At 44.1% G+C, this 27,500-nt stretch overlaps 1 protein-coding gene across 1 annotated transcript in view; it reads right to left on the reverse strand.

The window, feature by feature from the left end:
* Positions 1-27,500, reverse strand: part of triob (trio Rho guanine nucleotide exchange factor b) — a 175,144-nt gene that overhangs the window by 67,072 nt on the left and 80,572 nt on the right. The window contains exons 11-18 of the mRNA XM_079504312.1: positions 24,843-25,034; positions 21,823-21,954; positions 21,244-21,474; positions 19,597-19,719; positions 18,344-18,535; positions 13,989-14,158; positions 11,157-11,331; positions 2,323-2,518 (exon numbers count right to left, since the gene is read on the reverse strand). Coding sequence (XP_079360438.1) covers positions 2,323-2,518; positions 11,157-11,331; positions 13,989-14,158; positions 18,344-18,535; positions 19,597-19,719; positions 21,244-21,474; positions 21,823-21,954; positions 24,843-25,034 — 1,411 coding nt within the window. The remainder of the gene's footprint in view (positions 1-2,322; positions 2,519-11,156; positions 11,332-13,988; positions 14,159-18,343; positions 18,536-19,596; positions 19,720-21,243; positions 21,475-21,822; positions 21,955-24,842; positions 25,035-27,500) is intronic.

The following is a 27,500-nucleotide window of genomic DNA, read 5'->3' on the forward strand; positions in this document are numbered from 1 at the left end:
CAGAGACAGACATGTCCACATCTCTTTCACAAAGCAGCTCCACACCTGCACACACAGAGACAGGCATGTCCACATCTCTGTCACAAAGCCGCTCCACACCTGCACACACAGAGACAGACATGTCCACATCTCTGTCACAAAGCAGCTCCACACCTGCACACACAGAGACAGACATGTCCACATCTCTGTCACAAAGCAGCTCCACACCTGCACACACAGAGACAGACATGTCCACATCTCTGTCACAAAGCAACTCCACACCTGCACACACAGCGACAGGCTAGGTTAAAACAGTGCAATCCCATTTTAAGACCTAGTTGTCGCTCTTGGGTGGACACCCTGCATCTCCAAAACTGTTTCTTTTTTTAATTATTATTTAAAAAAAAAAGAAAATAGTGCAAATAGCGGCATTCATTTACAAAACACAATAAAAGTTGAATTATGGAGATACAAGGTTTCTTCCTGACAGCAACGATTTGCTTTGTTATGTAACAAGCTCACAATACGTTGTGAGCTTGTTGGGCTGCTATTTTCACAATTCTTGACTATTTTTGACCATGTTCACCTATAATAGCATGCCCAAATTACTAAATCAGGGATGGCACGGTTAAAGTGGTTAATAACATCAGAAAAAAGAAAAAAAGAAGAAAAAATTATAAATACTAAATAAATCTATAATAATAGTGTAATATATCTGTACTTACATTTTGCTCTGATTTTCTGTAGAAGCATTTTGTAATAGTTTTTTTCTTTTTTTTTGCAATATTGTGATGGTAGCTGCAATGTTGACGCTGGTAGATTGCCCGCAAGGCAAGCTACTGAGCCTGCTCTATCACAAAACTAGCCATGTGGCTAACAGTTAGCCCTAACCTTGCAGCTTGTAGCCTTGTAACTGAGCTAGAATAATAGAAAATAGATGTGTAACTTTGCAGAAGTCTGTTTCTCTTCTGAGCTTAGGATAAAAGAAAAGAGGTGTGGTGTTGGTAATATAAAAAAGAAAAGAAAGTGTATTTCTCCATCTCTTGTGCATGCAGGCGCGTGTCTGTGTGTGCGTTTAGCTCAGCTGGGGCTTTAACCAGCCAGTGAACATGAGTGCTATGGATTAAGTTGTGAAATCTGTTGATCTGGCAAAGCATGGATGCTATTCTGATCTCCTGTCTCTCTCTCTCTCACGCACATGATGGATGCGCACGCACGCACGCACGCACGCACGCACGCACGCACGCACGCACGCACGCACGCACGCATTATCAACCCAGCCTTGTCTTTGGTCTGCAGTAATACATTCATACTGAACGTCAGGTTTTATTAGAAAGCAGCATCTCTTCATCCTCTTATCTCTTCACCCTGTCCCTCTTTACTCACTCAGCGCCAAAATCGCCTTTTGACGCCTGTTTTCCAAAGGCCCCGGGGAGTCCGTCCCTGGCTGGGTCTGAGCACGAAAATAGCGTTTGGTTGGTTTTCACAACCAAGTGTAACTGTTGCGCAGCCTTAACACACACACACACATATTAACTGTATATATGATTTCGGGTGTGACAGTACAGTACAGTACAGTACAGTACAGTACAGTACAGTACAGTACAGTACAGTACAGTACAGTACAGTACAGTACAGTACAGTACAGTACAGTACAGTAACTGTCATTTCTTGACCGTTTCGGACGCGGGGCGGTTTGCCGGAACCGGGCCGGCACCCTGGGCACGTTCCTGTGGGTCTGGAAGTTTCGGGGACCTCCCGGGGACGCCCACACGGAGTTGCACCACTTACCACGTGATTTTTAATATCAATTGATTACGGTGATCATCTGTGTCCTGTATGTGCTCATAACACTCCGGTTCCGGTGCAGTGAAAACAAAACGGAAATGGAAATTCTGCTGGCTTATGCTGTCTATGGCAACGCAGTTTTTAGAACGCTAATATCTCCGATTCTTCTTTTTGGGACAAAAACAAGCTTGATTTGCGGCTCATTTCTCTGAACGATAGGATCCTAGCTTACAAAAAGTATGTTTTGGGTGGATTAAATGACAATCGCGGGTTCCTTTTATTTAGCTAGTGTTGTATTTCAAGTTTAGCATAAACACACCAGCTTACCGGAATGAAATTCTACTTGTCTTATAGTTCTACTCTTCTTCTATTGTCCACTACAGTAGTTCATCCCTAACATTTTAGTCTAGTTTTTATTTGTTGTTGAAGTTGTCAACTTATTTAGTCTTAGTTTGATTTCGTTTTTTCCATTTTGCCATGGTTTTAGTCGACGTAATGAACATGTATTCATGTACGATGTGTGACTTGTGTGTGTGTGCATGTGTCTCCACTCACCAGATGCCTGCACCTCGGTGACGTACTGCAGCAGCTCCTGTCCCTGGTGGATGACATCAAAGGTCAGGTTGTTCATGGTCAGGGCCTTGTCAGCGTGATGCTGTAGCCTCTGTTCTGCCAGCGTCAGATCCTCCGTGTCAAACTCATTCATCTGCTGGGACAGCTCCTCATTCCATGACTCCAGGTCTGAGATGATCTGAGCGAGAGAGAGAGAGAGAGAGAGAGACAGAGAGAGAGAGAGAGAGAGACAGAGAGATGGGATTAGGATTTAGGAGTATTACAGTATGTCCGTATGCTTTGAGAGAGAAAGTAAAATACATTTTGAAGTAGGATAAATCCTCGTTCACTTTCTTTTACCCATGCACAAACACACAAATAAATTAAGGGGCACAAATAAGTATTAAATCATAATTACGTGGAAAAAAATATAAAAAAACTAGAAAAAGTGCCCTTCCGGGCACAGGTCTCCACCAGGAGGATAGGAGTGTGTGTGATGTTTGGCAAAATGTTTAGGAGGATGTTTTTTGTTATTTGTTTTTGCAACAATTTTCTTCATTTTGTTGAGGAGAGCCAGATCACTCATAGCATCTCTGAGGATAGAATTCTGGATGAGCAGGACATGTGCAGCATTTTGTACAAAACGGGCCACTCCTGAAAACTTTGGAAGGCAATGTTAGCCAATCAGTGTACAATCTGAGAAATCCAACAGACTCGTCTTGATCACATGACTACAGAGATCATGTATTTCTGTAGCCATTTCTTCATACGCCTTTGATGGCAATTGGATGATGTGAGGCATTTTGTTCCAAAAATGTGTTGTGCAAAAATCTACCTGTTGGTGGCGCTATAACAGGCCAATGTGAAAAGGGTGGGATATATTCCTCAGCCTAGTAAGAAAATGTGTGAAAGATTTCACGTAAATTGCATGCTGCGTTCATGATTTGAGGCTATTGTTAAAAACGGGGCAATCTTGCAAACTGTGAAAGCCAATTATAGCCAATTAGGATGGAATATGAAATATCAGACAGATCTGACTTGAGCACATGACCATAGAGATACTGTGTAACGATTTGTGAGATTTTTGGACAGAATCTGGAGGAGTAATATAAAAAAATGTGTTTTACAAAAGTCGGCCTCCTGGTGGCGCTATAAAAGGCAGATGCGGAAAATGCAGGTCAAAGGTTTGTCCTTGGCCTCTAGGGAGTGTGCATGCAACGTTTCACGCAGATTGGTGCAGTTTTAGGTAATAAAAAATGTAAAAAGCTGCCTCATGGTGGCGCTATAACAGGCCGTTCTGGAAAATGTGGGGCAGAGGTTCATCGTTGGCATCCAGGGAGTGTGTGTGCAAAGTTTGGCATCGGCCGGGTTAACGGTGCCGGAGATTAGCTGTACACAGACGGACGGAAGGACACACACACGGACGGACGGACACACACACGGACGGAGTGCAAAACATACTCTCTCCCCATGCCTTCGGCCTGGTGGAGACAAATATATTGTTCAGGGAAGTCTGATTAAATAGGAACTCTTACTGTAAGTCACCTCTCTAATTGCTAGTATAGTAGTAACTCAATCTCCTCTAGCTGACTGTATGCCACTCCGTGATGTCAGTGCTTGTCCCACGCATGCTGAATCATCCTGGCAACAGATTATTTATGATTATGTTTTCTCCAGAATGTCTATGCTAGCCTCAAGTTTATGCCAAATAGGTACTGTAGATGCTAAAGACTTCTGTCAAGGAATTTAGAGAAAAAACAAAGTTCCCAGTACTTCCGAGATGGAGCATTTTTCGTGATACAGTCTCCCTGTGTGTCTGTGTCAGCTGGCAGTATTGGATTCAAGGGTATATACTTATTATAGTACACCCATCTCCTCAGCAATAAAAACACTTCCTAATATATCACCATCAGCTTTTATGCAGGTATCATGACTGCATGCTAGTTTCAGGCTTGAACTCATGCAGGGGTCTGACATTTACAGTGGCATAGCTATGGCATTATTCAACACATACAAAACTCAAATATCAGCACTCTGGCTCTCCATTACTTGAGTAACACTGTGTGTGTCTAGACTAGATACTGTTATATATCAAGCCAACATTCAGCTGTTCTGTAACTTTATATGATACCAATGTAAAGAATGACCCAGAGATGAAATGCACGTGTTGTCTTGCCCCAACCACTGGATTCCATGATGTAACGGGATCATATTTACTGTATAATGCAGTAGCTGATTAACAGCAGTAAAAACCTGATCTGAGTTTGTGTGCTCAATGTGGATGAATATGAGATGCATGGACAGCTGTCCTCATCCGTTCAGATGCTGTGAATGTAATCTCTGGTGTCTCTGAAGATCTCCAGCAATGAGGAAAATGAGGTGAGCGTGACTGAGAAGGAGCAGAGTCCAGCATAACAACTATACCTCCTTAAACGTAAAGAGTGGAATGTAGGGCCATGAGAAATTGGGGGGGGGGAAACCAGACAGAGAGAGAGAAAAGGATCGCATTACAAAATTCTTAAAGTTTAGCTCAAGTATGTTTGCATATGTAGTGTATAGGAATGGGAAAATTCCTGTTTCTTTCAAGTCTCCAGTGTGAGTTTCATTTCATTCTGCAGACTTCCCAAAGTTTCCAGCGGCTGTATCCCATTCGGTGGCTGCCTGGCTCTATCCAGCTCCGTAGATAGAGCTGGCAAACTCACTGTGATTCCTACTAAATTATTAGAGACAAAATATATTGCTAGAAATAAGGGCTGGAAAGGGACATTTCCTTTGGATTCACAATAGCGGAGCAGTTCAATGGTGCAGTAGCACTTTACAATGTGCACTACATTCACACACGGCAGGGGTAACCATGCCCTGCTCATGGCAGCAGTTAGGGGATGACTTTGCATTGATAGATGAACACATAATGTTCTACTCAAGAGCTTGTAACATCCCTTAAAGTGTCAGCAGGGGCTAACACTAAATGCAAATATATGTAAGATATATTGCCTGATTCTGAATGAGCAACTCCATGAAATCAAAGGAATAGAGGAATTAAAATACTGTGGGTCATATATGACAAGGAAAGGACAGGAAGTGCTTGGAATAAGTTACCTCTAATATGGCCTGGCCATCAGTCTCAAGAGCTACAGTACCAAGATGAACCTTTTCAAAGCCTGCATGGAAAGTATACTTCTGTACGATGCCGAAACATGGAAAATGATTAAAGAGCTCCTGCATCGTCTTGACGGAACATACACAAGAACTCTTGTGAGATGCTAATTAGCTTCTAGCTAAACCGGCATCTTTACATGCAATCATGTGTATTGATTGAAATGTTCATTAATGTGCACTGTCCTGGATATAAACAAATAAAGTGTCAGGAACATTCATGGAGGAACCATACCACTAAAGCAGTGGTTCTCAAACTTTAACATTTCAAAGACCTCCATAACGGGTCCACTTGGTTCCATGTGTACACTCACAGAGTCACAGACCTGTAAGGGTCCATTTGGAACCTCCTCAAGGAACCCTGAGGGTCCCTGGGCAGCACTTTGAGAAATACAGCACTAAAGCTCAGATCTATGGTGGCACCACTCCCATCTCAGTTGTTGTGGCACAAAGAAGAGTCTGCTTTGCTGGACTTTGCTACAGAGAAAAAGAACAGATCAGCTCGTGGATACTCTGCTCTGGTGGAGACTACCCTGCCCACCAAGAGGAAGCAGACCACTCCCATTTGCAGATGACACAGGCCTGACTGTGAATGAACTTGGAGTGGCAATGAGCCATAGAGTCGAGTGGAATTAGTGTTTGTTTCAGATCTCGAGGGCACTCAAATGATGGTGATGAGGCGTCCAGTGTCTTGCTCAAGGACACTTCAACACTAACCCAGGGCAGAAACATTTTCTCATAATATTATGATGTAAATCCCCCTCTCTCTCTGCCCCTTGTCATTTGGCTCTGTTAGAGGTTTTAGATACTGTAGCAAGCCATCCATGTAAGACAATGTGTGCAAATGTCTGATCCATACAGAAGAAAAGAAAAGTACTCACACATACAGTATATTCCAAATCCTTTTATTATTGTCTTTTCTAACTATACCCTTGAATACCGAAACCAGATCTACGTCCAAACACATCCAATGAAGTGTGGGTAATTCAATTCTTATCTCTGCAAAAAAGCTTGCTGCAGCCTAGGCTGTAACTGAAGGTAGGTAAATGGTAAATGGTGCATTTATATAGCGCCTTTATCCAAGGCGCTTTACATAGATTGTGCATTACATTCACCCACTCACACACACATTCATACACCGATTGCGGCGGAAGCCATGCAAGGTACCAACCAGCACATCGGGAGCAATTTGGGGTTCAGTGTCTTGCCCAAGGACACTTCGACATGTAGACAGGAGGAGCCGGGATTCGAACCGCCGACCCATGGATCATTGGACGACCTGCTCTACCTCCTGAGCCACAGTCACCCTGATCTGTTGAAGGTAGAACCTTCAACAGATCTCTAAGGCATAAAGATGCAGCTTTGTTCCCTTTGCCTGTCAAGGAACACTAGGAACCACCAGTAACACTAAGAAACCCACTGAGCTTGAAACTACACATCTCTTAAAAAAGACAGAAACCAGATTTGTTCGATAATCCTGGGCTACAGTAATTGAGGAATAATCCAGGATTGTGAGATAGATTTTGACCTCTCAATAGAGATCTCCATAAAAAGTGGGTTGAGGAACCTATCTGTGTTGCCTTACCACCATCAAGAGATCTAGCCTGCAAAAATGTAAAAACAATAACACATTTCTTCACAGCACTTCCTTACAAAATGTCTGTCTACGTTTATTTTATGAAAAAAGGTTAAAGGAGCATTCAGTGATTTGGGTGATTTGGAAAACCACCCAGTCCGCCCCGGTAACAAAATGTGCACATGCACGCTCTACAGTGGGGGGAAGTGCAACAGGCCAACAGCATGTGCACCAAGGCCCGCCCCCAGTCGATCATGATTGGAGGAAGGCCCCTCTCATCCTGATTGGATGAAGGCTTTGCCACCCGCCACCAAAACTGAAACTAGGGTTTTTTGACCGCAGGGGCTCACTGGGGACAGGGAGGAACTCCTTATATGGTCAGCACACTCTATAGTAGGGAGGATTATCCAGAAAAAAAGGAAAAATAAGTGATATTTGAATTAAGTAAAATCACTGAATATACCTTTAACTCTCAGAGTGCAGTACACCAGCACTAGAGCACACAAAGTTATATCAGACTTTCTTCGGGCAGTGTTCTTTCCACACAGTAAGATCATCCCACATCTACAGTAGCTGGCAACAAAGTAACAACTTACCCAGCAGTCCGCTGAGCTCTCCTCCTTTCCTCTCCTCCTGCAGTTAAGTAGAATGCCCTCTCTGTGTAGAAAGACCATCGCCCTCAGCTGCCAGCACAGTAACTTACAGGACACTCTATGAGACTCTAAGAACAGAGACCAATCTCTGCTATTACAATGTCTCTTTATCTCAGAGGTCCACAGAGAGACTGGCCTACACTTGAGAGATGAAGGCACTGTGAGGCACGAGTCTCACCTGAACCGTACCTCAAACACACGCCTCCACAGGCGCGAGACTGAGGAAGGAGTGTCCCGACCGGGGCACGTGCATGTGTGTGAGTGCACATGTGCATGTGTGTGTAGGGAGAGGAAAAAAGGAGCTGAAAACAAACGAAAAAAAGACTTCTACTGTAACACCCTTCATTCCCTTGTACTGTGTCATGTTAAGCGTGTGTGTGTGTGTGTGTGTGTGTGTGTGTGTGTGTGTGTGTGTGTGTGTGTGTGTGTGTGTTTGAAAAATGAGTGACAAGGAGACTCACCGTGATTTCCTGAGCTGACACGCAGAGCAAATAGGCGGATTTAAGTGTTCCTCCGGGCGCAACAAAACAGACACAACAGGCTGGAATCCAACCACTACTCCACATTTCTATCTAACATCTATGCTTAAACAATGGATGTTATACTTAACCCATTTTGACCTGAGATCAGATTCTAAAAATGTCTTCTACATCCTGACAGTTTTCTGAAAAAGCTATGTTTCTATGTCAGTCGTTCTTCGATTTTTCAAAAATAGCAGACTTACAAGCTCGTAGCGCGCCACTCGGTGGCGCGCTATGAGCTTGTAGATCTGCTATTTTTCAATAGCTAAAGCATAACATAATGCTAAAACCAAAAGGGGTTCCCGCCCAAAATGGGTTAATACATACTTGGGGTTAAGGTTTTGCCAACACCACCACAGACGCTGACTTACATTAGATAACTTGTATCGTCGCAGCCTTATTTTATGACTGACATACGTTTAATTAAAACCATTCAATGCTTTGTTTAACAGATACCGTGGGTCCTACATGTAGGTTTATGAAACCTGCTCAGCACACAAAGAACACTGTAATCCAGAGGTTCTCAAACATTTTTGGCTCAGGTCACCCCTGTAAATAGCTTTATCATCCACGGCACCCCTGAATGACATTGTTAGTTTTTAGGACATTATGTCATAATGTGAATCTTTCCCTCTAAGATCCAGTACGTTACGAAGAAAACTTGAGAGAATAACATTATCCGTTTCCATTAGGACAGATTGAAAATAACTTGTTTACTTGGCGTTTAAGCACTTGAACCCCAGCATCCCTATTCTGGGGGGAGCATTCGCCCAAACTACAAACTCACAGATCTGCTATTTTTGGTGAAGAGACTTGGTGTACTGTATATTGAAAAAGAACGCACCAAGAACAGTGAAACTCACGTATTGATGAATTCCAAATATTATCAAAGTATATTCTTCGGCACCCGTGGACTTGTGTCATGGCAACTACTAAACCCTGCTATAATCTTCGAGTTCAAGCAAAGCAAGAAAAATGTACTGGAGAGACAAAACGAAACTATTTGCATTGTCAAAAATTAAACAAACCCCATAATTCCCATGAGACATCTCCTCCTTCGGGTGATGAATTCCTTTCAGGGTCACACTAAGTTCCAACACGTGCATTTAAGCGCGCACGCGCGCGCGCGCGCACGCACGCACGCACGCACGCACGCACGCACGCACGCACGCACGCACGCACGCACGCACGCACGCACGCACGCACGCACGCACGCACGCACGCACGCACGCACGCACGCACACACACACACACACACACACACACACACACACACACACACACACACACACACACACACACACACACACACACACACACACACACACACACACACACACACACACACACACACACACACACACACACACACACACACACACACACACACACACACACACACACACACACACACACACACACACACACACACACACACACACACACACACACACAGCTTCACTCATGCATCCACTGACTCACTACAGTATGTGTGTTATGGAAATGTCCCAGAGCAACTGGCGCTTACACTATCAGCACGCCTATTTGCTTGAGGCTTTCATAAAATATTATAAAAACAAAAATAAAAAGCTATGCCTAATTTGTGGGTTGTGTATCCATTTGTGGTGCAGCAAATATAATCCAGCTGCTATGATAAACATCACATGAAACGGGGGAGGGGGGGGTATCAAAATTACTCACAGCTGCTATCTGAGCCCCAGCCAAGAGGAAGTGTTTCAATAAAAAAATGGGACCAAAAGCCGGCCAGGGAGGAGAAACATAATTGGACCAAGAAGAGTAGGGGGATAAAACGTGTTAAGTCAAACTACATTGTTGTTGTTTTTCGTTGCAACTGTGCACTGCTGTGTATTCAAAATACTGTAACTGTGTTGTTCACTGTATAAATCAATAGGCATCCTCCACGTGCTGGAGCTCTCTCTCTACAGCCATGTACACTATGAGATCAATGTCACAGTCATTTTCCCACCATGTCTCTTGCCTTTTCTGATAAGATATCCTGGTATCTATTTTTTTTTTCTCACTTCGCTTCGAGAAAAAGACTAACGTAGCAAATCAGGCTGGATTCTAGGCTAATGTTACAGTGATTGTTGAGATAAAAGGGGAAAAGGGCTTTGGGTCATACTTTCATTTCTCTTTAGTCTCTAAGTTCATTGTCATAGCCTATTTCTTCACATCTCTTCATCATCTCCCTTCCAGCAGCTCATCCCAAGTCACATCACGTGTGCGTCGGTCTTTCAGAATGTACTCTCTACTCTCTTTTTTAGTCTGTGAGTCTTTCCTTTTTTGGGGATGTTTTTTGACCAAAAAAAACAAACACTGCTCATCTGCTGAAAACGTAGGATATTTTTTAAATTAGTTTTAAAATAATAATTAAAGAAATGTAGGAAACAAAAAAAAAACAAGGGACCCATAAAAATGTGTCTGCGTCTGCGACCCTCTTTCTCTCTCTCTCTCTCTCTCTCTCTCTCTCTCTCTCTCTCTCTCCCTCTCTCCCTCCCTCTTTCTCTCTCTCTCTCCCTCCCTCTTTCTCTCTCTCGCCCCACCCACCTCACACAGTCCCATATACCTGTATACAGTACTGACATTGATGGCGTCCCTCTCTCTCTACCTCTCTCTATATACTCACATCTATGGCGTCCCTCTCTCTCTCTCTCTCTCTCTCTCAGTCCCATATATACTCACATCTATGGCGTCCCTCTCTCTCTCTCTCTCTCTCTCTCAGTCCCATATATACTCACATCTATGGCGTCCCTCTCTCTCTCTCTCTCTCTCTCTCAGTCCCATATATACTCACATCGATGGTGTCCCTCTCATTCTCTCTCTCTCTTTCAGTCCCATATATACTCACATCGATGGTGTCCCTCTCTCTCTCTCTCTCTCTCTTTCATTCCCATATATATATACACTCACATCGATGGCGTCCCTCTCAAAGATGCGCAGCTGGAGGAAGAGCTCCAGCTTGATCTTCCTCTCCTGGAAGAGCTCCTCCATCTGGCCCTGAGCCTCGTCCAGCTGCTGCAGAACGCTCTCGATGTGAGCCATGGAGCTGTTGTGTGGCGTCTTGTTGCTGGAGATGGCCGAGTCTCTGCAGAGACGGCAGTATAAACACCACGGACTTGAGGATTGACCCATTAACGGCACACAACGCACATGACACATTGAACACACAACGCACATGACACATTGAACACACAGAAGTGTCTACTGTAGACGGGGTCAAATGTCAAACGCAAAAGAAGGCGAGGAAGGAAAAAAAAGAAAAAAAACATATTATGGAATTCAATTAGCAACAGTACTACTTTCCGCTGAAGTGTAAAAAAGTAGTACTTCTATGACGGCTACAGCTACAAAGCAGCTGATGCACGGTTCATTTGTGATGCAGTGAAGCTCTTAACTGGCGTTTTATCTGTGGGAGTAGAAGACCACGAGACCGCCCGTATACAGTAGACTATAGAAGCACACATGTTTTTTACGCTGCTACCTAATTGCCCCTTGGACTCGTAATACAGAGCAGAACTGAAGAAGTGCACATGTGTCATGTGGACTTCAGCAATGTGTGGTCTGGTCTATATCGGGCAACTGGCGGCCCGGGGGCAACATGTGGCCCCCACCTTCACATAATGTGGCTCGCATGGTTATATACTAAATGTATTTGTATTTAAGTTCATAAAGTTAACAGAATTTGAATTCATTCATTGAATTTGAAATGAAATAACATTTTTCAGGATTCAAAGATAGCAGATCTACAAGCTCAAAACGCGTCCTGAGCTTAGATCGACTATTTATGCAACAATTGTGTGACATATAGAATGACGAAGTAGAAGTATTAATTCAAAGAAAATATGGCCCTATGGAAACATACTGTAGTGACCTGTCCATCATAAAGGTTTCCCTCCCCTGGTCTATATCAGCGTTTCGTTCCCAAAGAGTGGGTCTGGACACATTTGTGGGTCACGGACCAATTTTTATGGGTTACGACTCTAGTCAAAAAAATTGCAAGTTAAAACCAACAAATAAATCTAAGAAATTCCCTAAATAAAAAAATATGAACAATTAAAAAGCACTGAAAATAGGAGATCAGATGAGCTTGTAGATTTGCTATTTTCACTATAGTTTTGGTCCCCAGGGCAAACGTCTACTAATAATCTAGCTCTGCTCCATAGCTCTAATGCGTTTCATTTAGAGCTACGTTACTCTCAACTTCCGCCGCTCGCATGAATGCAGACCAGCCTCTCCTCTTTAGCGTAAATAAAAAGAACGTTTTTGCTACTCACCAAAACAAAGGCGGGTTGTGTCATTAGAAAGCCTACTTTCCTTGGTGGAAGCACTCTAAACCCCCCACCACACGTATAAACTGTACTTTTTGGCCAGAAAGGGATTTTTTTTCACCGGAGGAAAAAATATTCTCTATGAGGCAGTTCTCTGGGCAATATCGGTAGAGGGCGCAGCGGAGTAACTAAAAGTAAAATCCCCTTTTGGCCAAAAAGTACAGTTTATACGTGTGGTGGGGGGCTCAGAGTGCGTCCACTAAGGAAAGTAGGCTTTCTATTGACACAACCCGTCTATGGTGAGTAGGTCAAACGTTCGTGAGATTTCCACTAAAGAGGAGAGGCTGGTCTGATTTCGATTTGAGATTTGAAAGTCCCATAGCCTTATACTGCAGGGCAGAATCGTAGAAGCAGTAGAAGGCTATGGACCAGAGCTACTAATAATCTATCTTTCGGGGTCTCGACCCGAAACGTCTGTGTGTGAACCCCGCCTGCTCTATATAACCATAGGACTGACCTGAGCTGCTGTATGAGGTCCTCTCCCTGCTCTATATAACCTTAGGACTGACCTGAGCTGCTGTATGAGGTCCTCTCCCTGCTCTATATCAGGGGTTCTCAACCCGTGGGTCGCGACCCCTCGGGGGGTCGCCAAATTATTTTAGGGGGTCGCCAAATTATTTTCAAAAAAAAAAAAAAAAAAGACTTTTTTTTAAATTTTTATTTTCACGATTTTTCAAAAATAGCAGACCTACAAGCTCATAGCGCGCCACTCGGTGGCGCGCTATGAGCTTGTAGATCTGCTATTTTTCAATAGCTAAATTATAACAATGCTTAAAACACCAAAAGGGGTTCCCGCCCAAAATGGTTTAAGGTTATTGTAGCAGTCAATTTATATTGGGGGTCGGGAGGGGGCGGGGCGGGGGTCCCGAGACGTTGCCAAAGCATGTCCGGGGGTCCCCGGCCAAAAACGTTGAGAACCCCTGCTCTATATAATCATATGACTGACCTGAGCTGCTGTATGAGGTCCTCTCCCTGCTCTATATAACCATAGGACTGACCTGAGCTGCTGTATGAGGTCCTCTCCCTGCTCTATATAACCATAGGACTGACCTGAGCTGCTGTATGAGGTCCTCTCCCTGCTCTATATAACCATAGGACTGACCTGAGCTGCTGTATCAGGTCCTCTCCCTGCTCTATATAACCATAGGACTGACCTGAGCTGCTGTATGAGGTCCTCTCCCTGCTCTATATAATCATATGACTGACCTGAGCTGCTGTATGAGGTCCTCTCCCTGCTCTATATAACCATAGGACTGACCTGAGCTGCTGTATGAGGTCCTCTCCCTGCTCTATATAACCATAGGACTGACCTGAGCTGCTGTATGAGGTCCTCTCCCTGCTCTATATAACCATAGGACTGACCTGAGCTGCTGTATGAGGTCCTCCCCCTGCTCTATTTAACCATAGGACTGACCTGAGCTGCTGTATGAGGTCCTCTCCCTCCTTGATGACGTTGACGGTGGCCTGCAGCGTGGTCTGCTGCTGCTGGCCGAAGCGCTTGATCAGCTCCTGCACGGCCTCCACCGACTCGGCATACACGTCATCCAGCAGCTCCTTCTGCAGCTCCTCCAGCCACGTCCACAGCTGTGTTGATTTTGACAAGCACATTTTGATTTAGTTGAGTCATAGGGCTCCATTTTCGTCACCGCTAAACCCCTTATCCCTAATAAACTTTTTTGCTTTTTTTTTTTTTTTTTTTACTATTTTGCAAAACAGTTTTGAATAGTTAAGATGGCCAGTCTACAAGCTCACAACATGTCAATGTATATTGGCTAGTTGAACTATTCAAAAATGTATTTCAGAATAGTAAATAAAGGCAAAGAAGTTTAGGAATAAGGGGTTTAGCGGTGACGAAAATGGAGCCCTATAGTCTTTTTCGAGTAAAGTCACCTGAAATGTTTTTGGCGTTAGTCTAGTTTTAGTCGACTTAATCTACAGTTTATTTTGTCGACTAAAATGTGTTTTGGCAGGGCTTGATGTCGTCGTAACATTTCTTACTTATAACTAATATAATATAAAAAAGTATATTGATACTGGAATGTAGAAATGCTCTGTTACAAGTGTAAGTCCGGAATTCAAACTTAAGTTTTGTAAAAAGTACAAAAGTACTGGTATCAAAAAATACTTAAAGTGACAGTAAAAGTACTGGTTGTGCAGAAACGTTTTCAAAATGTAGTAAAAAAATCTTTTGAAAATAGCCGATACAAGGTCACAAGATTGTAGATTGGTCGAAATATATATAGGGCTGAAGAGGTTGGTGTGTTTTGAAATAATAATAGTAATAACAATCTACAAAGTAACTCAAGTTTTATAATTCTAGTGGAATAAAAGTAGGCCTACAATACTTTCCTCTGAGATGTAGCGGAGTAGAAGTAAAAGTATTGCAAAATGTAAATTGGGCGAAGAAAGTAAGAATACCTCAAAATTGTACTTAAGTACAATAATTAAGTAAATGTAGCCTACTTAGTTACTTTACACTAAATGTGCAGTACAGTAGCATCAATGATTGGATGTGCATCATCCATGTCCAGCTAGGGGAGACTGACTAGAGGAACAGACAATGCTGAAGGATTGGAGCCCTGTCGGAGAGCTCAACCACAGTTGACACAGCGGTTGTCAACAGCATACAAGACATCAACAGGAGTGAGAGGGTGAGAAATAGAGAGAGAGAGATGAAGATGGGGAGGCAGCTCGACAGACAGGCATAATATGGAACAGAAACATAAAACTAAGCAGTCCATTTCAGAGCTGCTGTTTCGTGACACTCATCCCTCCATCTCTGGGTCACTTTGACAGAGTAGCCATCTGGGTGACTTGGCACAGCGTCCTACTGTATATCCCTGGCACGCTGGGAGAAATACCCCACTTAAGACTGTTCTGTTTGTCCATCACTACGCGCGCGCGCACACGCACACGCACACACACACACACACACACACACACACACACACACACACACACACACACACACACACACACACACACACACACACACACACACACACACACACACCCTCTCTCTCTCTCCAAACAAGTTGGTTGATTTTTCTATTTACCCCCCACACCCTCATAAGTAGGATATGTTTGCAAAGCCAAGTACTTCTATACTGTTACCATCATCAGTAACTATACACTGTTGCTCCTACACCAAGAAGACCTGGCATAAATCTGCAGTAATAACACAGGATGGAGTGGGCCAGACAGAGCAGTGGCTAACCCTGAATACATGGTGAGAGAAGTGATCCTGTCTCTTCATAAGTGCTAACGACTAAACATACTGCACTATATATCAAAACCAATGCAGTCTCTTGACTCGAGGTGAAATAGAAGTTCAACAGGCTGTTATCCGCATGGGCCTATTCACTGAGTGAAATGAAACTCTTCAGGATAGGTCATGCTCAAGTACCTACGAGGTGTTCATAAAACCATTTACCCAAAGCTGCTCGTGGAGCTAGGACAGTGGTTCCCAAAGTGGGGTCCAGGGACCCCCAGGGGTCCTTGAGGGAGTTCCAGGGGGTCCCCAGCTAAATGATAGTTTGGAACCAAATGGACCCTTATGGATCTGTAACTCTGAGAGTGTACAAATGGAACCAAGAGTTACATTAACATTGATTTTACAATATAAATTGGGGGTCCCAGAGATAGAAATGGGGGTCTGTAGACTAATATGCATGTAAAACTGGGGGTCCTTGAAATTAAACGGGAACGCACCCAGGGTGCCGGACCGGTTCTGGCGAGCCACCCCACGTCCGCCCTGCGTGCCGCCCCGGTTAGGTTAGTGGTGATAGCTACAGATGCTAGGTGTAGGGTTTCCAAATTAATATATCACTGACATAATAATGTCTGAATACTAATATTATATGTTATAAATAAACGTACACTACACACTCTCTCCCATCCCATCCAGATAAAGATCACTCAGTTGGTGTTGATAATGAGGACAAAAAAATACTTATTGCGAGTTGGAGTCACATGATATATTGGACTCTGATATCTGAAACTGGGGTTATAACAAACTTCCAAAAATCATCCAGTGCATGTATGGAGCAGATTGCCTTCAGTTATCTTACACTTGGGACACATGGCAGATGTTGACTCCCGACAATGTTGTGTAGACTGAGTGGAGTGATAGAAGTTCTGTGCTCTCTGTAGAGACTTAGGGGGTCTGAGATATTTTCAATATATTTTGCCAGTTGGCGTCATCATTGCAGGTCTGCCAGCGAATTGTGTTTCATAGACATCCTGTCGGAGGATATCAGCCCCCAGTTAGAGAAGAATAGCATGTTAAGCAAATACTTGAGGTGGGAATTATATAGTTATCTGATCTCAGACCTAGTGTACAGTATGATTTGAAAGAATTTAAAGAGATTGATATCTTGGTAAATTTCATTTTGGAAGATACTTATTGAAAAATAACAGTATAACTTCTATATACTGTAGTGTCTCCAACTGTTTTGATCCCATTATTCACTAATTTCTTCAGTGTTCTGTAAGCATTGGAGTTAACTCACAAGGGAGTCATTCTCTATTCCCAATAGTGTTTAGGATTCTTGCTATGCCCCAAAGGTGTTGAAGATTATGGAGTTCTCTTCTCTGTAACTGAAGAGAGGCCCAAGAAATGAATCATTTTCAGAGGAGTAGCATTCAACTCATGCTGTTCAATAGAAGCCCCCTAACCTCACTACTCTCAGTGTGCAAGACTATCAGATGGAAATGAGATGCCAGATAGTAGAATCTGAAATTGGTTTAAACCATAGGGACTCAGGAGTTGAAAGAGTATTACATTTTTGTCTGGGAATATTATATTATTATTACATTATAAAATCTAGGACGTAGCTTTGTTTAACTTTAATTCTAGTGTTTAACTTTAACACTAGAATAACACTTTCATTTTAATTATATCACTCTACCAATTAGAGTCAGAAGTATGCAGCACAGGCATGTGTTGAGAAAGAAAATATTGTATTATTATCTTTAATTGTTGCAGTAAATGATTAAGGAAGGTAAAAACATGTACAAAAAGAATATATATTAACCTTTGGTCGGTACACTTTTGCGGAACTAGACGCTCTCTCTCTCTCCCTCCTATTAAACCATGACTGTGCTCCCCTGCACCCATCGCAGAGGTAAGTTTTTGATATTTTGATGCAACATGCAGCTAACCTCTCATTACCCATTTCATTTATTGCACAAAGTTAACAGTGACTGGAGGGAGGCTGTAGGAGAGACTCTGTGTGTGTGGAGCCACTTCAAACAACTGCTGACTGAGTGGTGACACCACCTCTATTACCACGCAATGAACATCCAAAAAGCTCCAAGTGAATTCACACATCATACCTCAAGTACTGTACTGGGACAGAGAGTTCAGTAAACTGGTATAAATTATCATTATTTAAAAGTATAGCTCAGCATTAAAGGTATTGAAACAGCAAAAGCAGTACATACTGTATACTGAGTGCTAATTTCACACAAATGTGAATGTACAAATATATATGGCCATATGGCTCTCAGAGTTAAGTCAATACTCAGGATTTCTTTTGAGGGTGTCACTGTTTTAACATGGATTAATGTGGTGGCATATTACTGTAATGACACAAAACCACATTCTAGTGTGGACAAGTCAGGAGCAAATAGGACTAACTTCATCTCAGTGTCTCTTTAAGTAAGCTATGAAGTAAAGAGACTTAGAATAGAATAGAATAGAATAGAATAGAATAGAATAGAATAGATAAAAGAAAAAGACACATGCATGTATGTATATACTCCTACCTCCTTGACGTGTGTGTGGAAAGCGACAGACATGTCCAACAAGACTTTGCGCTGCTCCACGCGTCGCACAAAGTCCTGGATGCGGTCCTCCAACTGATGGGCGGCCTGGTAGATCTCCTCTGGATCACACTCCCCTGTCTGGGCCAACTGCTCCGCCGCCTCCAGCAGCTTGTCAGCGTTGGTATAGGTGTTCTGCAAATAATGGTCATGTCATACATAGGCATTTCTTGTTACCACCGCGCTCTGACTTCTCTGGTGCGCTATCCTCTTATAGGTACTGGGTCGCACACAGTGGCAAGAGTGTTCTTTTCCTTTCTTCTCTTTTATTGTATCTTTACATCATGTCAGTAGAGACATCCAGCCTTCGTCAGTGTGCAGAATTGGTGGTGTCTGTTACCTTTTGAAGAGGCGGTGACGGTGTGCAGGTGCGCACCATCACCGCTAATCACTTCACTGAGGAAAATCCTGAGTGTTAACGTAACTCTGAGAGCATGCAAATGGAACCAAATGGACCCGTCTCTATCTGCACATTCTCAGAGTGTCAGACTCAGCGTTAGTATAGGTGTTCTGCAAATAATGGTCATGTCATAGACATCATCATAGAGATCAGTGTGAGCCCACTGCTCTGCTGTACACATACTACCGGTATACTGCAACATCCAGAGTGTTAACTTAACTCTGAGCATGCAGATGGAACCAAATGAACCTGTAAGGCGGGTCCATTTGGTTCCATCTGTACGCTCTCAGAGTTACAAATGGATTTTATTGTGCAACAGCCTGTCGGCATCGTCGCGGTTACCCTGGAATTAACATTAACGTCACATTACCGTAATGTTAATGTTCCATATAAAGATGAGGTGAATATTTTATGTGCTCTCCAGTTTTCTCTGCAAGCAATTGCTGCCTCTCACACTTTACTTTGGTACAGTAGGATGGAGAACATTAGCACGATGCCATACATACAGTATCATTACAATAATAATCGTTTCCATTGTTAGCGTATAAGCTCAGGAATGAGTCCATATCTAGGATGGATGCCTAAGCCTTTACACTGCACTACTTTCAATGCATTTTAATAACGCAGCAATATTTTCAAGCTACTGTACAATATTGTATTTGCATAAGATGATGCTTTTAAGGCCCAGTGCTACAATATATTACAAACACAGTTGCTTGTATATTCATGGTTATGGCTATGTACAGTTCGAAGACACCTTTGATTTTATTACCTGTTTAAAAAAAAAGAAGCTCACCTGTGCCACTTCCTCAAAGTCTTCGTGTCTCTTCTGAAGGGCCCTGGCTCTGTGCAGAGACTTCCCCACACCCGTGTGTTTACTGAGGAAGGCCTCGCCGTGATTCTCTATCCAGTCCAGCACCTATACGCAGAGAGAGAACACGCGCACACACACAGTAGACGGTTTTAAGACTAATGTGTGAGGTTTTAAATTAATAAAGAATAATGAACAACATGCGTCATTGCAGAACACAATAGCTCAATAGTTCTATTGCAGTTAAAAAACTCCTATGAGTTCCAGAAGTTCCATCTCTACAAACAGTACAATGATTATTATATAGTCTTGAAACTACACAGATGAATAAATAAACATTGAGTAATATAGTAACATAACAGTAATATATAGTAATAACAAATATAATTGTATATTCAGTGACGTATCAGGACAACATAAAGGAGCAGGACATAAATGCTTCAAAGTGACTGATCCCTACATTTCTAAAACAATTTTTCTTGTATTATCAATACAAAAGACTGTGGAATTCATTCCAGAACTTGATTAAGTGAGCTCAGCAGCTAGTCTTATTGTCCAACCATTAGAGGGCGCAGTTGGCTGTGATGGCACTATTCAGACCACAGCACTTAGTCTAACACAAGCCTATTACATCCTTCTCCTCTCTGCAATCAATCTCTCTCTCTCTCTCCCTCTGTCTCTCTCTCTCTCTGTCTCTCTCTCTCTGTCTCTCTCTCTCTCTCCCTCCCTCTGTCTCTCTCTCCCTCTGTCTCTCTCTCTCCCTCTGTCTCTCTGTCTTTCTGTCTTTCTGTCTTTCTGTCTCTCTCTCCTAAATGATAGACATATTGAGAGTCGTTTGCATAATAATAACAGCTGTCCAAAGTATCAGTGTCGTAACAGGTTAGATTTGCCATAACACCTTAACTTAATTTCCATATTATCTATTAAGCTGTTGATCACAGTCTCTCATGTGCTACTTGGAGCGAGAAAATATATTTTCACAGGATTTTCAAGGCCTGAGATCATATTTGTATGGGGCACTCGGAAGCCCAAACACGCACGCACAATGCCCTCGACACATTATGTGGCAGTAAATTGCGTCACCATGGAAACCACTACCAAGAGAAAAGGGGCGACAAGCAAAAGAGATGAGAGACTCAGTCATTTCTATCCCAGAGCGCTGCTAAGCAGAGAGAGAGAGAGCTCTCACTCACACAAATAGGAAGGCTTTTATAAACCCCTCAAAACCCCCCTCACACACTGTGTTACATGGCACATGAATGGTGCTCTGCAGTACAGTAAAATATTCATTACATATTCAATGGGACACCCCCCCCCCCATGCCCCCCTCCAAACACACACACGCACGCACGCACTCACGCACGCACGCACGCACGCACGCACGCACGTACGGCTATTGGAACACTGTTTAGTTTAATGCAGAAAGGCTCAAGTTGCTTTAAATGGAATAAACCAATGAACTATCCGAGCACTGGGTGTCATTCATGTATAGTGTGTGTGTGTGCGTGCGTGCGTGCGTGCGTGCGTGCGTGCGTGCGTGCGTGCGTGCGTGCGTGCGTGCGTGTGTGCGTGCGTGCGTGCGTGCGTGCGTGCGTGCGTGCGTGCGTGCGTGCGTGTATGCCATCCACGTACCTGCTGTACATCCTGCTGGAACACACAGAGCTGCAGGCGCTGGTGCAGGCGGACCTTGCGGTGCTGCCAGATGTTCTCCAGCTGCCGCTGGTGGTGCAGCACCTCGTGGATGATGTCCAGCACGTGGTGCACGGCCTTGGAGTAGTTGGCCGACGCCGTCAGCGAGTCAGCACTGCCCGGGGTCAAGGGTCGTTGCAGCTTGTCCAATAGGGACTTGCCGTCTTGGCTTACCTGTTGTTGTTTAGGGTGAAATGTAGGTTAATTGATTGATAGATTGTGTGATTGATTGGTTGGTTGGTTGATTGATTGATTGATTGATTGATCGATAAATGGATCAATGGGCAGGAGAATGTTAGGGTACATTGATTGTTGGATAATCCTGGTTGGTAAGAAAAAGTGCACTTTGGGTCTTTAAATATTCATAATAAATCTGATGGTCCCTTTAAGCATTGATATTTTATAGTAGAAAATGTGAACATAATCGCTGCATGAATCCATATCTTGTGTGCTCGTAGATTGGCAAATTGCTCTCTTGGCTGTACAGCAACGTATATATAGGACTGATGTGGTTGAACTGACCTCGGAATATGCAGTGGTGATATGTTCATACACCCCCTGGTGATGGTGGATGGTGTCCTCCAGGTCCTGGAGCTCAGAAGGCAGCTCTCCCTCACCGCACGCCTTACACCACGGCTCCACGTTACTCATGTACTGCGGAGAGACAGATGCATGCACACACCCACACAAAAGCCCAGACACACACACCCAGACACACACACACACATGCACACACACACATACACACACACACCCTCTTTCAGTTATGTTGCTGATACACTATACTTTGGAGTAAATAGTGGGCGTAGAAACATATAGACGTTTACAGTTCATACGGTATTATCAGTGGGAGGACATGTGAATACCCACATCAACATCCTGCCCCTCAGCTGTTACACCACACATATCAATACATAATATTATTAATAATACATCATAAATATCATGGACATGTTGTAGGCTATAGTGAGTTAGCTAACTAACAGCTGCTTCCCTGTTAGTTTGTCTCATTTCCCAGGGCAACGGAAGTGCACAAAAGTTGGAGTGTCCGAACAGTGGTGTTATTGTTTACAGCCTGACACAGTCTACAGTGGGATGTGATTTATTTTGGACAGCGTTTACATGACCACCAGAGCACTTCTGCTCTCATTTGTTCACCCGTTTGCCACCATAGCAACTGGACCACAGACAGTACTTGCATTGATCATGTTGTTTTATGACCAAAACTAGCACACTCATCTCCAGGTTCTCTATATAGAACAGGTCATCTCCCCTGTGTCACTGTGACTCCGTGAAGTTCAGCTACAAAGAGAGAATATGAGGGAGGGAGAGGGAGAGAAGAGAATATGAGGGAGGGAGAGGGAGAGAATATGATGTAGAGAATGAGAGGGTGAGAGAGAGAGAATAAGAGAAAGAGAGAGGGAAAGAATGAGTGATCGAGAGAGAGGGAGACAATGAGAGGGAGAGAGAGAGAGGGATAGAGGGAGAGAATGAGAGGGAGAGAGAGGGAGAGAATGAGAGGGAAAGAATGAGAGGGAGAGAGATAGAGGGAGACAATGAGAGGGAGAGAGAGGGAGAGAATGAGAGGGAGAGAGAGGGAGAGAATGAGAGGGAGAGAGAGGGAGAGAATGAGAGGATGAGAGAGGGAGAGAATGAGGGGGAGAGAGAGGGAGAGAATGAGAGGGGGAGAGATAGAGGGAGACAATGAGAGGGAGAGAGAGGGAGAGAATGAGAGGGAGAGAGAGGGAGAGAATGAGAGGATGAGAGAGGGAGAGAATGAGAGGGAGAGAGAGGGAGAGAATGAGCGGGAGAGAGAGAGAGAGAGAGGGAGAGAATGAGAGGGAGAGAGGGAGAGAATGAGAGGATGAGAGAGGGAGAGAGGGGGAGAGAATGAGAGGGAGAGAATGAGAGGTAGAGAATGAGAGGGAGAGAGAGAAAGGGAGAGAATGAGGGAGAGAGAGGGAGAGAATGAGAGGGAGAGAGAGGGAGAGAATGAGAGGGAGAGAGAGGGAGAGAATGAGAGGATGAGAGAGGGAGAGAATGAGGGGGAGAGAGAGGGAGAGAATGAGAGGGGGAGAGATAGAGGGAGACAATGAGAGGGAGAGAGAGGGAGAGAATGAGAGGGAGAGAGAGGGAGAGAATGAGAGGATGAGAGAGGGAGAGAATGAGAGGGAGAGAGAGGGAGAGAATGAGCGGGAGAGAGAGAGAGAGAGAGGGAGAGAATGAGAGGGAGAGAGGGGGAGAGAATGAGAGGGAGAGAATGAGAGGTAGAGAATGAGAGGGAGAGAGAGAAAGGGAGAGAATGAGGGAGAGAGAGGGAGAGAATGAGAGGGAGAGAATGAGAGGGAGAGAGAGAGGGAGAGAATGAGGGAGAGAGAGGGAGAGAATGAGAGGGAGAGAATGAGAGGGAGAGAGAGGGAGAGAATGAGAGGGAGAGAATGAGAGGGAGAGAGAGAAAGGGAGAGAATGAGGGAGAGAGAGGGAGAGAGAGAGAGGGAGAGAGAGAGAGGGAGAGAGAATGCTACACTACACAGAGCTAGAACGGAGGGGGGCATAAAAGTAGAGCAGAGAGTTCTTCGTAGCACTTTGGAAGAATAATGATGAAAAAACAAGTGATAATTCTCTAATGGGAGGAACAGGGGGAGCAGAAGAAGATACAGGAGAATAAAAAGAATACATAGAGAATCTAGTCATTTAAGCCCTTTAAGTTGCTGTGAATGATTGATTGATTGATTGACTGATTGATTGATTGATTGGTCGTGTGTGCGCACATGTGTGCGTGTGTGTGCATGCGAGTGTGCGTGCGTGCGAGTGTGCGTGCGTGCGAGTGTGCGTGTGTGCGTGCGTGCGTGTGTCTCTTGGAGTCAACAGAATGGTCAGTCTCTATTTACCTGAGCATTAGAAGTAGCCTAACTCAAACACAGAAACAGTGTGATCAAGCGGAGACCGTTTGTGGTAAAACCTAGTGAGAAACAAAACCAACAGAGAGGCCTCTAGGCTTGCCTGCAAATATGGATCACACATAATATACAAAAGACAGATGGCATAAAGCGCTTGCGTGGTGCTCAGTCAGTCTGGATACCCCTCTCTCCATCACTTTCTGTCTCTTTCCCTCGCTATAACCTTCTGTCTTTCTCCCTCTCTCTTATCTCTCTCTCTCTCTCTTTGTCACTCTCTCCTTCTGTGCAAAACAGTTGGGAATCATACATTTAGCATTACATTATCCACCTCTCGAATTTATCAGACAGGTGTCGTGTCTAAGATTACTCTTAAGTGCTAATTGTATTACAACACGTATTTCAGTACAGTAGACACAGGTTTAATTTGCAACCCCAAAGCACTTTGAAATTGTCATGCAACTTGGGCTGACAGGACCAATGAAGTCGACAACATGATGACAAGACCTTATTTACCGCTTCAAATCTCCAGTGGTGTGTGTGTGTGGTTGTCTGTCTGTCTGTCTGTCTGTCTGTCTGTGCGTGCGTGCGTGCGTGCGTGCGTGCGTGCGTGCGTGCGTGCGTGCGTGCGTGCGTGCACAGTACCTGGTCTGCTTTCTGGTGGAAAGTGGCAGACATCTCCAGCAGTGTGCTCCGTTCGTCCAGCGCTGCAGCGAAGGCCTTCCACTCCTGCTCCAGCTGGCCTGAGATCTGCTGGATCTGCTGCGAGGCGTAGTGGCCGGACTCCAACAGGCGGTTCCCCACCGACATGATGCGGTTGATGTTCACATACACATTCTGTACGGGACAAAGACACGTAGATAGATAGAATTTAATACACGTTCAAATAATAGTTGATAGAGATGCAGCCAGCGGCTAGCTTGGGACCAAACTGGCGTCATAGTAGTATGTGATGTGGTACGGGTTTCCCTCCACTCCAGGTATGAGGTAAGATGTGGTACGGGTTTCCCTCCACTCCAGGTAGGAGGTAAGATTACTGTAGAAAAATAACACTGGCACATCCAGCTGAACGGCAGGTGCAGGACCAACAGTGGAAGAAGATAAAGAATAAATAGAAGTCTGCACACTGGAACTTTTCAAGAAGCTCCCAGTCAAGGATTTATTTGTAGATTAACGTTTCGACACAAGAGCAAAATTGCTGCACCATTCACCTAGAGATTATAGGTGAAAATACAGAACAGGTGTTTTCCTCTAATTGCCTGATCAGCTACAATCAAGTAAGTGCTGCTATTCCCACTCATTTGGTGAGGTTTTACAGTCCAATAAAACTGTTCAGTTGGGTGTTCTTATTGGGAAGACAGAGACAGCAGATAATGGGACTGAGATACAGAAACAGCACCAGAATCTAAATTAGGATACAAACTGACATATTTGCATTACGATGGATAATACATCATTGTACACACATAGAAACACCACAGTTACAATTTTCATAAAAGGCTTATGTTTTACAAAGACACAAAGGTTGAAAGATTTTGAAATCAATGAAAGTTAATGGCCGGCTCCATCTCTCTGCCCGAAACACAAACACGCATGCACGCACGCACACGCGCACACACGCACACACACACACACACACACACACACACACACACACACACACACACACACACACACACACACACACTCTAATGGACATTAAATAGACATTTTTCTTGGGGAAGGCACACCCCTGAATAATAGAAACAAACCCATTCCCCTCTCCGTGTTTCAGTCGTTTTATATATGGACTCCAAGCTGTTTTGTGTAGATAGCCACGGATCAGCAAACACTAATTAATGACTGTGTTAACAGCCTGTTATTATTCTATTCAATTACTGCTCCAGGAGTCCATTATGGCTCTTTGTTGGCGTGTTCACATGAACATGGGATGCTAGGCTTGCAGTAAACCAGCTACAGGTCTGCAGAAGAGCTGCCTGGGCTTTTATTGTGCTAGGTTGTCCCAGCGACCCGTAGTAATGACGTAGTAATGACGTAGTAATGACGTAGTAATGACGCTTTCCCTAGGATCACTATTACGCAGTGAGACCCGTAGTAATGACGCTTTCCCTAGGATCACTATTACGCAGAGAGACCCGTAGTAATGACGTAGTAATGACGTAGTAATGACGTAGTAATGACGCTTTCCCTAGGATCACTATTACGCAGTGAGACCCGTAGTAATGACGCTTTCCCTAGGATCACTATTACGCAGTGAGACCCGTAGTAATGACGCTTTCCCTAGGATCACTATTACGCAGTGAGACCTCAGGACCCGTAGTAATGACGCTTTCCCTAGGATCACTATTACGCAGAGAGACCTCAGGACCCGTAGTAATGTTTCCCTAGGATCACTATTACGCAGTGAGACCTCAGGACCCGTAGTAATGTTTCCCTAGGATCACTATTACGCAGAGAGACCTCAGGACCCGTAGTAATGACACTTTCCCTATGATCACTATTACGCAGTGAGACCTCAGGACCCGTAGTAATGGCGCTTTCCCTAGGATCACTATTACGCAGTGAGACCTCAGGACCCGTAGTAATGACACTTTCCCTAGGATCACTATTACGCAGAGAGACCTCAGGACCCGTAGTAATGGCGCTTTCCCTAGGATCACTATTACGCAGTGAGACCTCAGGACCCGTAGTAATGACGCTTTCCCTAGGATCACTATTACGCAGAGAGACCTCAGGACCCGTAGTAATGACACTTTCCCTAGGATCACTATTACGCAGTGAGACCTCAGGACCCGTAGTAATGACGCTTTCCCTAGGATCACTATTACGCAGTGAGACCTGTAGTAATGACGCTTTCCCTAGGATCACTATTACACAGAGAGACCTCAGGACCCGTAGTAATGACACTTTCCCTAGGATCACTATTACACAGAGAGACCTCAGGACCCGTAGTAATGACACTTTCCCTAGGATCACTATTACGCAGTGAGACCCGTAGTAATGACACTTTCCCTAGGATCACTATTACGCAGTGAGACCCGTAGTAATGACACTTTCCCTAGGATCACTATTACGCAGTGAGACCCGTAGTAATGACGCTTTCCCTAGGATCACTATTACGCAGAGAGACCTCAGGACCCGTAGTAATGACGCTTTCCCTAGGATCACTATTACACAGAGAGACCTCAGGACCCGTAGTAATGACGCTTTCCCTAGGATCCCTATTACGCAGAGAGACCTCAGGACCCGTAGTAATGACGCTTTCCCTAGGATCACTATTACGCAGTGAGACCTCAGGACCCG

Source organism: Electrona antarctica (genome assembly GCF_951216825.1).
Source record: "Electrona antarctica genome assembly, chromosome: 6".
NCBI classification, from domain to species: domain Eukaryota; kingdom Metazoa; phylum Chordata; class Actinopteri; order Myctophiformes; family Myctophidae; genus Electrona; species Electrona antarctica.